This window comes from Varanus komodoensis, unplaced genomic scaffold (genome assembly GCF_004798865.1).
Source record: "Varanus komodoensis strain SLA01 unplaced genomic scaffold, ASM479886v1 scaffold136, whole genome shotgun sequence".
Classification (NCBI taxonomy): domain Eukaryota; kingdom Metazoa; phylum Chordata; class Lepidosauria; order Squamata; family Varanidae; genus Varanus; species Varanus komodoensis.
In genome coordinates, this window is record NW_025335395.1 from 460,218 (window position 1) to 473,999 (window position 13,782).

The 13,782-nt window shown below is 46.5% G+C and overlaps 2 protein-coding genes across 2 annotated transcripts in view; both read left to right on the forward strand.

Moving 5' to 3' along the window:
• LOC123019758 (vomeronasal type-2 receptor 26-like) overlaps positions 1-4,085 on the forward strand; it is a 13,297-nt gene extending 9,212 nt beyond the window's left edge. Inside the window, exons 4-5 of the mRNA XM_044422816.1 lie at positions 1,469-1,595; positions 3,175-4,085. Coding sequence (XP_044278751.1) covers positions 1,469-1,595; positions 3,175-4,085 — 1,038 coding nt within the window. The remainder of the gene's footprint in view (positions 1-1,468; positions 1,596-3,174) is intronic.
• Positions 4,086-13,064: 8,979 nt separating this feature from the next.
• Positions 13,065-13,782, forward strand: part of LOC123019759 (vomeronasal type-2 receptor 26-like) — a 29,114-nt gene continuing 28,396 nt past the window's right edge. Inside the window, exon 1 of the mRNA XM_044422817.1 lies at positions 13,065-13,211. Within this exon, the coding sequence (XP_044278752.1) occupies positions 13,065-13,211 (147 nt within the window). The remainder of the gene's footprint in view (positions 13,212-13,782) is intronic.

Genomic DNA, 13,782 nt, shown 5'->3' on the forward strand with positions numbered 1-13,782 from the left:
GTAGTCCAGTTTCCTCAGTCACTCCTCATAGGGCTTTGTTTCCAGATCGTGGGTCTTCTTTGCTGCCCTCCGCTGATCTCTGCCCAACTTGTCTGCACATTTCTCCAACTTTGGTGCCCAAAACTGGATGCAGCACTTCAGACGAGGTCTAACCAGTGCTTAATATAGTGAAACTAGGACTTCATGGGATTTGGAAGTGGATCTTCTATTTATGCAGCTTTTGCTATTTAAACAGCATTTGCCCTTTTTGCAGCCACATCACAGTTGACTCAGATTCACCTTGTGATCTACACCAATTCCAAGATCCTTCTCCCATGCCATATTGTTGAGCAGAGTATTCCCCATTTGGTAGCCATGCATTTGGATTCTTTGTCCAAGGCCCAAAACCAGTCTCACTGTGCTGCTTTTAGTTTACTGCTCCATCCTGCCGAGATCATATGAATCCAATTTTTATCTCCTTATGTGTTTGCAATCCCACCTAGTTTTGTGTCATCTAAAAAGTTAATAGGCATTCCCTGAACTTATTTCCCCAATTCATAATAAAAATGTTGAAGAGCACAGGATCACAAATGACTCCTGTGGAAGCCCACAAGAAATCTCTCTCCAGTTTGAGAAGGTGCTGCTGATGAGCACTCTTTGAGTTCGATTCTGCAGCTGGTTGTGGGGTCACCTAAGAATCCTACGATCCAGTCCACAGTTTGTTCATTTGCTTATCAATATGTCATGGGGTACTACGTGAAAAACTTTGCAAAAGCCAAGTTAGATTATGCCCACAGTGTTTCCATTCTCCATTCTGGAAGTTTCAAATGTACTGATATGGATGCCCATAATTTTAGAGAATAATAACCATAAAAAGTTAAAAGAAAGAACAGCTACATAATTCATTTTAATTGATAGTGCTTCATTTGGAGTCTTCATCTTCTTCCTGATCATGCTGATGATGGTGGTGGAACAGAGAAAGCAATAGAGAGCAGGAAGGCCCTTCTCAGGTGTGGTTCCTCAATTCTGAAGTAGCTTCTAAAATAAGAGAGGGACTTCACCTTCATTGAAGCCAAATGTCAACTCCTCCTAAGGAAAAGCCATTTGGGAGAGTTCTGCCCATTTTATTCAAAATTATTGATGATTGAGGGCATTTCTTCCTGCCCCACACCAGAACATTGTATGGGTGCTGTTGGAAAGCTTTCTTGAATGGCACTTCTGTTCCTCAAGGATACTTTGTGAATAAATTCCACTAGAGATCTTGTCGTATCGTACAGTTCAGCCTTACTCCACATGAAAAGAAAGATTTTAATGCTCAGAAAACTGAGTGCATGAAACTGGTTCAGTGTAGGACATAAATTAGTTGCACTCAGAAATTATTTGAAAATAGGACTGGTTGTCAAAGGGACTAGACATCCCACTGGTAACATGATTCACTTGTGAGAAATGGACTGCTCAAACTTCTCTGTCCCCTCCTCTTCACTGCCAGGTGGTGCCTCATTCAAGGTGCGTGGAGAGCTGTCATCCTGGTTACACCAAGGAGACTCAGGAAGGGAAGCCACCCTGCTGCTACGCATGTTCCCCTTGTGCAGAAGGGACCATCTCCATTCAGGAAGGTGGGTCCCCACAGAGGAAATACTTTTCCTTTCAGAGGAAGGGCAAATGGTTGAGTCTGCCCAAACACTCTATGTGTAATAGGTGGCTCATTTCCAAATCTGAAAAGAACAGTTTCCAAAAGTAATTTTCCATCTGAAAAGAGCAGTTTAGTGAGCAAGCAGGGAGCTTGTTCCGTTCTCAATAGAACAGAACACCATACTCAGGATGATTCACACACTGCCAAAGGTGATGTGATCCCGGTGGCTTGGGAAGCCACCTTCATTTGGTCAGCCATTTTAGCAGTGTTGATTGTCTTGTTCTTTGCATTAAGTCCTCTTCTTCTTTGGAAACAGCTGATGTTCACTTTTGTTGTTGTTGTAAGTTACAAAGTCGTGTCCGACCCATCACGACGCCATGGACAACATTTCTCCAGGCCTTCCTGTCCTCTACCATCCCCCGGAGTCCACTTAAGCTCAAACCAACTGCTTCAGTGACTCCATCTAGCCACCTCATTCTCTGCTGTCCCCTTCTTCTTTTGTCATCAATTGTTCCCAGCATTAGGCTGTTGTCTAGGACATGAGGGTAGTTTTTGAAGTCAGGAGAGTATCCAAATGGAGCTTGTAAAATGCCCATTCCATCTTGCTCCTGCGAGTTCACTTTTCAAGCAAGCCCCCCCATCCAAGACATATTGTCAGATCCTTACCCTCTTTAGCAACTGGGGGAACTAGAAACATAGAAACAGAGCAAGACAGAAGGGGTCTCCTGGGCCATCTAGTCTGACCCTGGTTCCATCCAGCTCCGCTCATGACATGCCCGCCATGTGCATGTCGGGTCTATCTTTGAAGACCCACACCGATGGGGCCTCAACGACCTCTCGTGGAAGCCCATTCCACAACCTCGGGGTCCTAACTGTCAGGAAGTGCTTCCTGGCATCTAAATGGAACCTTGGTTACCTGAGCTTTGCTCTGTTAGAGTGCATACTGCCTTCCTCTGCAGGGGAGAACTGGTCTCTACCCAGGTCTCTACCTAGTTGGTTCTGCATTGTAGGAAGCAAAAAAGTGAAATGAAATAAAATGAAAGAAGGTCACTTCCTACCACCTTAACTTGGTTCACACTACCACTTGTTCTGGAGAAGCAAATGGGAAAACTATAGAACAAATCCGTGAATCATGCACTTCTAAAGATAGCTGAGCATTTTCTGCCTGTCTGCCTTCGTGTCTGCTGGCCAGCTGGCCAGCCAGCCAGCCAGCCAGTCAGTATGTCTAATCTATAAATTCCAAATCCCACAGCCAGATTGGACAACATGCATAATCCTTTCATTGAGCTCATATTGACTGTTTAGTTCCTACTGTCAGGAGTGCCGTCATGTCCTCCAGAGATGAGCTGACGTGTCCTGCAACTTCACAGCCTCGTGTGATGGGGATGCCACAGACAGAACCTGGGAAGTAAAATGTGTGTCCCCTTCCTGGGGACTTGGGCCTCTCTCCCTGGAAAACCACAAACAATTCCCTCCTGATGTTCCCCACATACACTAAGTAGATGCTGTCCTGGATGTCCCATTGATGGTGGCATTGCTGAAGTGGCGTCCCTTCCTTCCAGATGCAGAACAGTGCAGCAAGTGTCCTGAAGATCAGCACCCAAATGAGGACCGAAATCACTGCGTCCCCAAGAGAATTACCTACCTCTCCTATGAGGAACCTTTGGGGATTCTCCTGGCTTCCTTTGCCCTGATTTGGCTTTTAAGCACATGCATTATGCTTGGAATCCTTATCCAATTCCGAGAAACTCCAATTGCGAAGGCCAACAACAGGAACATCTCTTACATTCTTCTAGTCTCCCTACTGCTTTCCTTCTTGTCTTCATTCCTGTTCATTGGGCAGCCAAGCAAAGTGACTTGCCTTCTCCGACAAACATCCTTCAGCATCATCTTCTCAGTTGCCATCTCTGGTGTGCTGGCCAAAACCATCACTGTGGTGCTGGCCTTCCTGGTCACCAAGCCAGGGAACAGAGTGAAGAGGTGGGTGGGGAAGAGCCTTGGAAACTCTATTGTCTTTCCATGTTCCAGTGTCCAACTGGTCATCTGCTCCATCTGGCTGGCAATAGCTCCACCCTTCCCTGACTCTGACCTGAACTCCCAGCTGGGACACATCATCCTACAGTGCAATGAAGGGTCTCTCACAATGTTCTACACTGCCCTCACGTACATGGGCTTCCTGGCTTCAGTCTGTTTCATTGTGGCTTTTTTGGCCAGGAAGCTGCCTGGGGCATTCAATGAAGCCAAGCTGATCACCTTCAGCATGCTGGTCTTTTGCAGTGTCTGGGTGTCCTTCGTGCCCTCCTACCTGAGCACCAAGGGGAAGTACATGGTGGCCGTGCAGGTCTTTTCCATCTTGGCCTCCAGTGCTGGGCTGTTGGCCTGCATTTTTCTTCCCAAGTGCTACATCATTGTCCTGAGGCCAGAGCTAAATACGAAGGAACATCTCATGATCCAAAGCAAAGATACCATCTGATTTGTGTGTTTAGGCTGGGAGTGAGACTCTGGATATTTGCTAACTGTATGATTTTTTCAGTGGTGGCCTCCAGAGGATAGAATGCAGTCTCTTGAGTGTCTCCTCTGGCTACCTACTTTGTGACCTTTGGTGCTATGGGAAGACTCTTGCCTGCTTTTCAGCACTGAAGTCCTTCAGCATTTGCTTCTTTTAACATGTGACGGTAGTTTTGGAGCTTTACAATTGCTGGATTTAGCTACAAATTCTAATTGGGGTGCCAGGGTTTTAAGTGTTTTACATTTTAATTGTGCTCTGCTGTCATCCTTGTAAATGTTGCGAACTATCCAGAGAATTTTTGCCTTTGGGTTGCTGCAATAAAGTATGTATATATAACAATCCAGCCAGCACTGCTGCTTCTCTTTTGTTAACAGGCTCCTGTTATTCCTACTTTCATGTGGCACTCTTCATCTTCTTGCACGGTAGCCGAAGCAGTTCATGTGGTCTTCCTCCTTTACAGTTAATTCTCAAAACAGCAATCTTGTATGGTGTGACTAGTGAAAGACCATTTTTTGAGGTTGGTGTCTGATTGAGGAATAGAACCTGGGTCTTCCCAATGAAGCTGAGCAATAGAGCTTGAGTTCAGGGCTTGCACTTACAGCTTGAGTTCTGAGATGTTGTGTGCCCAGAGTGAGTCCATCTCTTTTCTAAATCCCTGATACAAATACAATTTCTCACTTTTAGCATGGAAGCTTCTCCCTGGCTCCCTCTTGCCTCTTTGCAAATGGCTTCCCAGCAGAGGGAGATGACCAAGGACCTCCATGTCACCTGTTCTGTCCCCTGAAGGAAATGAAGGACAGTCCTCTTCACCAATCTCTTCCTTGATTGGTTGGTTTATTATCTTGCTGCCCTGGTATTTCCTTTGTGGTTGAGAAACCCGATCCCTTACCTCATTGTTTTTCAGCCGTCTGTCTTCACACTGGTCCACTTGCATTTCCAACGGGTCCACAAAAGAGCTGCTGTCGTGTGCTGACAGGGCAGCTACATCCATTCACCATGGACCGGGACGGGGGGGTGGGGGCAAGGCAGTGAAGTAAGAGCCAGCAGGGAACCGGGGGGCCACTTGACATCCTATACCTGTGAAACATATTTTTTTGTCCCACTTGTAAGACCTTGAATTTAACTGCATGGAACACCATCCTGTTGTCCCCTGAGCATTTTCATAGTCTGTCTAGATCCTTTTGCATCCAGAGAACCTGCTTTTCAGTTGTTGCCACCAACCCCATTTTAGTATCATCTGTGAATTTGGACAGCAGACTTGTCACACCCACTTCAAGGTCACTGATGGATTGTTTCCAGGCCAGAGCCCTGGTGGAACCTGCTCATCATTGACCACCATCCCAAGTCAACTATGCGCTAATCCATCAAACACTGCATCAGTCTATTGCAAAACCTCTCAATTTCTGAACCAGGATATCATCTGGCACTTTGTCAAATGGCTTGCTGTACTTCAGGTAATGCCATGTCCCCTCTGTTGAGCCACCTCGAAACCTTGCCATGGAAGTCCACAAGGTTTGTCATGTAAGACTTGCTTTTGCTGAAGCCCTATTGTGTGGCCACCAACCTCCCTTCCCTATTTAGGGTGTCCAGAACAGTTTTTATTATGAGCTTTGCATCATCTTACCCAGAATTGACATGAAACTGACTGGCCTGTAATTCCCCATGTCCCCTCTACTACCAATTTTGAAGATTGAGACCACTGATGCCAACCCCCAATCCTCTAAATCTTCACTCGTTCTCCACAAGGCCTCAAAAATGGAGGCCAATGGGAATGAGAGAACAGCTGCCAACTTGCGAAATACTCTCGGGTGTAACATGTCAGGGCCAGGTGCCTTTGTAACATCCAGTGCCCTGAGGAGCCCCTCGACTTCTAGGGGGTGACTCTAATCTTTTCCCCTAAGTCCCCAGAATCATCTAATCTCCCATGCAGATCTCCCCCATCCTGCTTTGGGGAGAACACAGAGGCAAAATAGTCTTTTAGCATCTGTACCTGTTCCCTCGTATCAGACACTGGATCCCCTTCCTCCTTATTTAGTGGTCCCTCTACTTGTCTCCCCTTTCTCCTGCTATTTACATGCTGATAGAGGCCATTTTGTTGCTCTTGACATTCTTTGCAAGTCTCAGCTCATAATCAGTCTTAACCTTGTGAAGAGTCCTTTTGCAATGAGCCTCCTCCCCCGATATGCACTTTTGTCTATTTGCCCAAGTGGAAGTAGGTTCCTCTTACTCCTAATGCCTCTTCCCACTTCTCTTCTCATCCACAGAGCTGCTTTCTTTCACCTCCCCACCTTGCTAACTAGTGGCATCATCAAGGCTTGAACCTCCAAGACCTCCCATTGGAGTTCCATCCACTCCTCCTGAAATTTCTTGCTTTCCAGTGCTAATTCCCAGGAGACTGTCCCCTGTCTGGCCTTCCATTGACCAAAGTTGGCCCTCATGAAGTCCCAGCTTCTAATGCTTGATCTGCCAGTCATAACCATTCCCCTGATCTTAAACCAAAGGATGTAGTGATCACTTGCAGAAACACGGGAAACCTCACCTGGCCTGGATGACGGAAAGGATTGACAGATGGACAGCTCTTTCTTGACTCTGTGGGTGGTGGTGCATGATTGTTCTTAGTTGGCAGAGCAATTTGTCTGGTTAAATCAGCTGAACTCATCCTCAGGTTTTCCTGCCCTGACCCATTCCAGGATGGATTGTTTCCTCCTAATTCTATGGGTTCCCAAAGGAGTAAATGCTAATGTGAGCATGGAGGGTCCCAATCAGGGAGCAAAACTTGTAGTGGCCCTGTGGAGTCCTGGATGCCTCCTTATCTGTGGCTTTTTTGCCCACCATAATGTATTGCATGAAGTGATTGGGGAGGTCATGCCTGGAACAGGATGCTGAGCCCCTGGTTCTATACACATTCCCTGAGCTATGTATCCAGGGGACTAAGGCTGGCCTATCTCTGGAGACCGGGCTGTGCCTCTTGTATTAATTGAACCCTCTGGACACCTGTGCAGAGCAAGCTTCATTGTCCTGGTCTCAGTCAGAACTACCATGCTCTCCTTTCTGTATGGATTTATTATATCATTCATCACATTTATGTTCCATCTTTTCTCCCTTTTTGTCTAAGCAAATTAGGACAGTTGAAAGAATTCTCCTCCCATTTGTCTAATCCACACAAAAACAGCCCCGAGAGGCTGTACCTGTACCAAAGTCACCCAGGGAGCTTCAAGGCTGAGTGGTCTAGAACCCAATTCTCCTTGGTTCCAGTCAGGCACTAACAACTGCCTCCGTTCACTGGCTCTCCTCTCTAGGAAATCCTGTGAAACGTGCTGTGAATTTGTAGCAGTGCAGCATGCCTTTCTTGCTGGAGACAAGGGATCCAAACAGTGTCTGAAGCCTGCTGTGAATACCTCCAGCCCACAACAAGCCCCACTTTTTGGGAGGGGGGATGTCTCTCCCCTTCCCAAGAACAATTCCATCATTTCTTCTGCTTTTTTTATAGGCATTCCCTTATGAAAAGTCTAAATATGTTAGGTACTGGGCCCCATGACTAATAAATAAATAAATAGATAAATGAATGAATGAATGAATGAATGAATGAAAAATACTTTAGAGAAATGACTGATGAAAAATGAAGGAGTTTTCGGGAAAAAAATGCAATTCAAGTGTTCAATAGCAAGACTGAGAAGAGGCCTCTGGGACACAGAGCAGAGCAGATGCAAATGAAAAGCAGCAGATCAGCCTCCGTGGAGTGTGTTGGGCTTCGCACAGTCTAGAATCATCAATTCATTGAGGACCTCTTGAGTATTTAGTTTGGGCTGCCAGGAGCTCCATCCAGTCCATCAGGGATGAGTTTCCTTTTCCTTGTCGCTGAGGGCCAATCTAAATAGAATGTTCATCTCCTCTGAATGATTTGTCCCTTACTCAGCCAGGCCAAAATTAATTCTTTCTAGCATCTCCCACCTGCTGAACTCCCTTTCCTTCTTTCCAGATGCAGAGGATTGCACCTGGTGTCCAGAAGATCAGCACCCAAAGTCCGAGACTGATGCATCCCGAAAGAGGTAACATTCCTTTCCTATGATGAACCTGTGGGGATCATGCTGGCTTACTTTGCCCTCATCTCTTCTTTGACCACAGGGTTTGTGTTAGGAATCTTCATCAAATTCCTAGAAACTCCAATAGTCAAGGCCAATAACCAGGACTTATCCTGTGTCCTCCTGGTCTCCCTCCTACTTTACTTTCTGTCCTCCCTTGTGTTCATTGGGCAGCCAAGCAAAGCAACTTGCCTGCTGAGGCAAACTGCCGTCAGCATCATCTTCTCAGCCACCCTGTCTTCTTTTCTGGCCAAGACCATCACTGTGGTGCTGGTCTTCCTGGCCACCAAGCCAGGGAAAAGAGTAAAGAGATGCCCGCTGAATAGCTTTGCATGTTCCATTGCAATTTCCTGCTCTAGTGACCAGGTTGTTATCCACACAATCTTCCTCATTCCGTGACTCTGACATGCATTCCTTTCCAGAAGAGGTAATTCTGCAATGCAGTGAAGGTTTTGTGGACTCTTTTAACACAGCCCTCAGCTACATGGGCTTCCGGGCTATCGTCTGCTTCACAGTGGCTTTCCTTGCCAGGAAGCTTTCTGGGGCCTTCAATGAAGCAAAGCTGATCACCTGCAACATGCTGGCCTTCTGCAGTGTCAGGGTGCCTTCGTGCCCTCCTACCTGAGCACCAAAGGCAAGTACATGGTGGTTGTGCATGTCTTCTCCATCCTGTCATCCACTGTTGGGTTACTGGGCTGCATCTTCCTTCCCAAGTGCTACATCATTGTCATGAGGCCTGATCTGAATACAAAGGAGCATCTCACAATCAAAATTAGATATGGCATCTGATTTGTTTGCAAGATCCTGGTAGATTCCACCCCCAGCACCATTTGGATAGAAATCACATCTTATCTTGGAGTGAAAGAAATACTTTTCAGCATGTTTCTCTGGGAGGGATTATTTATTCCTTTATCCATTTACATTCCACCTTTTTCCTTCCAGTGATCTCAAGGCAGCTAACATGGTCTTCCTCCTCCTATCCTTATTTCAATCCTCAGTAGTAGGACTTGTATAAAGCCTGCTAGAATATTTAGACCCTTCCTCTTGTGCTTGGCCAGGCCTTCCAAAGCAAGCTGGCCTGAGAACAACTCTCCAAAATCTTGAAAAGCTCACAGACCCCCCGCCCCCATTTGTACAACAGGCAACCTCCTTTGGAATCCACTGAAGATGCTCAAATGGTGGTTAAGGGAGCCCCAAGCCTTTTATGGCATACTTTGCAGCTGCTCACAGGGCTAGAACCTTCCTGAGGGTGGAGCCCAGAACTTTGGTATCTTTTCAGCTTGGAAGCAGCTCTTCTCATTGGCAAAAACTGCTCCAACACATGATGGTGATCATTCCTTGATGGATGTTTACAGGGATCAGCTCTTCTAGAAAACATCCAGTATCAATGCAAAACCAGTGTTGCTCTAATAAAAGATGAATGGAAAAAGATGCAGTCTTTAAAGAAAGTATGATAAAAGATGTACTCTCCACCCGATACAGCTGCTGCTACTCCTTTGAGTGATTGGAGCATGTCACCAGTTTGGGTGTACTGGAATGGAGTGAGGTGGCTGCCTGATGCAATGCCTCAGTTTCCAAAGAAAATATTCACTGGGAATATTCACTGAGCTCACTGGGAGTCTTGTCAAGGGGTTGGGAAGGCAGTATCTTGACAGCTGTGCAGCATTGGCTGTTTCTAGGGATCTGTGAGAAATCAGTTCAATGCCAATGGGTTTGGTCTCCAGTGGAAACCCTGGCTTGGGTCCCTGAACCCTAGGACCCTTTGTTGTGTCCTGATTCTGAATTCCTGCCCAGCAATTGTGAACTGATCCCCAGGAATGCAGTCCCATAGTCTCACTGCCTGAGCAGTACTCCTTTCTGTGCACCTCTGTGTTATGCAAGATTCCTTCTGTGAGTGTTTGCAAACTTCCTCTTAGCTTGGCTCATTTTCTAAACTGGACTGTGCAAGAGCAGATACCCATTCATGCTAGAGGGGTGGATTCTGCTAGGCATCAATTCAATCCTACTTATTCCCAGAGCAACCCTCACCACATGGCTTATCTTGTCTAGAGAGAAGGAGCAGAAGAATCATGGTTCCCAGCTTGGGAAACCAACATGGCTAACAATTGAATAATGAGAAAATATGCAGAGGCCCACATGTTGCCCACAGCAGTGACATCAAGAGATCTTCCTTATCTGGGTTCCTTTGCAGGTGGGTGACTGACAGAGGCCTGGCCAAGCTCCCTTTTCCCACATCCTCTGCTTACAAAAGCTGCAGACCCTTCAAAGAGGACTAAAAACAAGTTTTTCTCCCTCTGCTGTGAGATGCATAATGGGTTTGTTAATACAAGAGCTATCTCTCTCCTCAAGGCTGATGAAAACAGAGTGATTACTGATTCTGGCCAACACTCTAGAGGCCTTCTTGTGATTGCTTTTTGGACAAGTAGAGTCCATTTCAAAATCAAGGGCAGTGTCAGGAGATGGTGTGTCTGGTGGCTGTGAGCAATGTCAGCAGTGCTCTTTAGGGCCTGGGGAGAGGCTTAGGGCAGACAGGGAGATGCAGGGACTGTGCGCAGGTGCAGTTCAGAAAAGCTCCCGTTGGCTCAGACGTGAGTGCATCTGTCCATCTGCAGGGTCAGAGAATTCTAGTAGAGCAGGGTGTGCAGCTGAGAAGAGCAGGCACATGGGGCATGTGGAAATTGAACCAAGGTATCCGAATGCTGGAGCTCCTACTAATTCTGCTGTTGCTGCCTGCAGTTTCTGAGATGCAGAAGACAAATTGTCCAGGGGATATGTTTATGGAAGGAGCATATAACTATTATCGGCCAGGAGACTACATGATCAGTGGTGTTGTTTCTTCACAAGCTTTTTGGCATCAGCCACACTATGTTTTTTATGAATCACCAACTAAGCAGGGGGAGAGGTAAGAAACAATGCTCATACACTTGCCAACTGGCACTGCAGTTCTGCCCATCTCCAGGAGACAGCCCATAGTTCTGGTTCCCATGGTCACCCCCTCGTGATTTCTGCTCTGTATGTTGCCGTTCTTGTGCTTTCTGAAGGAAAATAGGACAAATGCTGACCAGCAGTCTAGCATGTGTCTGGCCACTGCTGGCATGGTTTCAGCTTTAGGGAGAAACAGCTGATTGCTTCAACTTACACAGAAAAATTCAGGTTGAGGCCAAGGGGCCTTTCCTTGAGACTGCCTGAATCACTGCACCCATCACATGGCTCCCCTGCCACCCCTGCCTCACTGCCTATTACGCAGCAACAAATGAGTTGGATGTCCCTTATTTTCACCTCTTACAAATGAGGAAGCACAAAATCATGGTGGATCCTCAGTGGGGAAGTCAGGGTGGGTGAAGGCCAGGCAAGGATACTTGGCATGAGGACAGGGATGTTTCCTTCAAGCGTTTCCACTTGCCATCTTTGGAAGAAGAGTAGGTCTCACTTCCCAAGTCCTTTCCTGACATATCTGGCTGGAAAAGATCAGCCAGATGAATGTTCCATCTCTGACCCTTTCATGTGAATGGGAAAATGAAATACTTCTGATGGGGAGAAAATGAATGAATGTGCTTGTGTGTATCTAAGGTCCATCGAAGCCAGCATTCGATGTACACAGTAGCCAAGAGGGTGTCAGCAGGAATGACAAACCAGGATGGAGAGCAATAGAACCTCTCCAGTGAATTTGCAGCAGGGCGTTTTCATATGATCCTGCCTCTGATAGGGATGTGTGAGCAATCCCTCTGTGGGTGGAAATCCATCACATTCCTTGGGCTGAGCTCCTGGGTGGGAGACTCACCTTGCTGCAGCCGAGTGCAAGTTGCTGGAGACTGTGCCGAGAACTTGTGAGGAGTTCTCCAAGAATTGGGCCATAAACCTTGAGCAAGTATTGCCCCGTCTCAGAGCAAGTGCAGTTGCCCTCTGAGTGGCTGCAACTGCTGTCAAGGCAGGTGGGGAAATTACTGGAATGTGGCTCCTGTGACTGCTGACTGCATCCCCCTCACAGGCCAGGAATGGCTCCCATTTGCCCTGTCATAACTGCTGAGGAAGGTTGCATAAGTGGTGGTCTGCAAGATTTCACAGACTTCTCAGATCAGCATACATTGGAAGACAAGTCTGAGCAAAAGAGGAAGCCTGCAAATGCGAGGCAGATGGATTCTGTGAAGTTTCATTCATCCCTGGCCTTTGATAACAGTGGAACATAAAGCCAACAGAACTGGCTGTCTCCTCCAGGGGTTTCTCCTGTTAAAGTCATCAAGGTTATTGGCCCAGACAGCAGTTCATATGAAAATTTTTGGAATTCCCCCTTGCAGAATCTCTGCCCTTCCGCTCATGCTCGGCCCAGCTCTGCAAAGTAAGTTGAGTCCAGATGAGATTGGTCGACTACACATCCCCACTGGCTGCCTCCACTGTCAGTGGTGGGCATGGAAGAAGTGCTCTGATTATGCAGCTAGTGGAACTCTATTCCTATGGAACATCCTGCCAATGATGCATGTGCTCAGCAGCAACCTCAGCTCTGGGTTGATGTGAATAGATATTGAACCTGGGAAGCCAAAACCAGGGAATGCAATGGATTTTCTGCACAACACAGATTTCTTTTGCATCCCTAGCCATGACTGCAGCAGTTGCAAGTGAATGCCATCATTCATCTGTGTGCCATCTGAAGGAATCCTTCTGTTTATGAATTTGGAAAATCCTCAGTATCTTCTTCATAAAATGAGCCCAGATCCTATCATTCTTGCATTGCAGTTTTTTATTTATGAAGTACTGGTACGTCCTGCCCTTCCTACTTGCCATCTATGAAATCAATGAGAATCCCAGACTCTTACCCAACATCAGCCTAGGCTAGAACATCTATGAGAGCCATTTTGATGCCAGGATGACATCCTATGCCATGCTCGGCCTGCCCACTGCTGGGGAAAGCCACCTTCTAAACAGCTGCAGGAAGAAGGAGCACATGCTGGCCACCAACTCAGACATCTCCACTCTTATCCCAGCCATGACAGGGATCTACAAGATTCCTCAGGTAGGACTGTGGAGGGGAAGGGAGTCCAGCTCCACCCAAATCCAGCTAGCACCGGCTCAGTTCCGCCCTATTCCAAAGCAACATCCGCCACTGAGGAAATACATCCTCTGCTGAGCGTGCTCCAGGTGGGAACTGGAGCTTTGGAATGGAAAGCAATTTCAAGCAGAGAAAGTTGCCCTTAGAATATGAAACACTAGCAAAATCATTATTGAATGTATGTCAGCATTTCAAGTTGTTCCATGCAGATTTGCAGATGTGTGAAAAGCACGGAGAAAGGGTAAAATAGCATCATGCAGAATGAAAAGTTGCATGTGTAAAATCAAAACTTTTAAGTCCTAATGCAGTGTGACAATCTGAAAAACACCTTGGTGACAACTTAGGGGAAAACCAGGATATGGAAAAGCTGTGAAGTGAAATCTATACCAAAGGCATTTGAAAAGATAGATAGATAGATAGATAGATAGATAGATAGATAGATAGATTTACAGCTTTTATATACTATCCACCACCAGTGTCTTGGGATGGTGTTACAGTAAAAGCAGCACCAAATAAAATGGAGCACATCATCTGA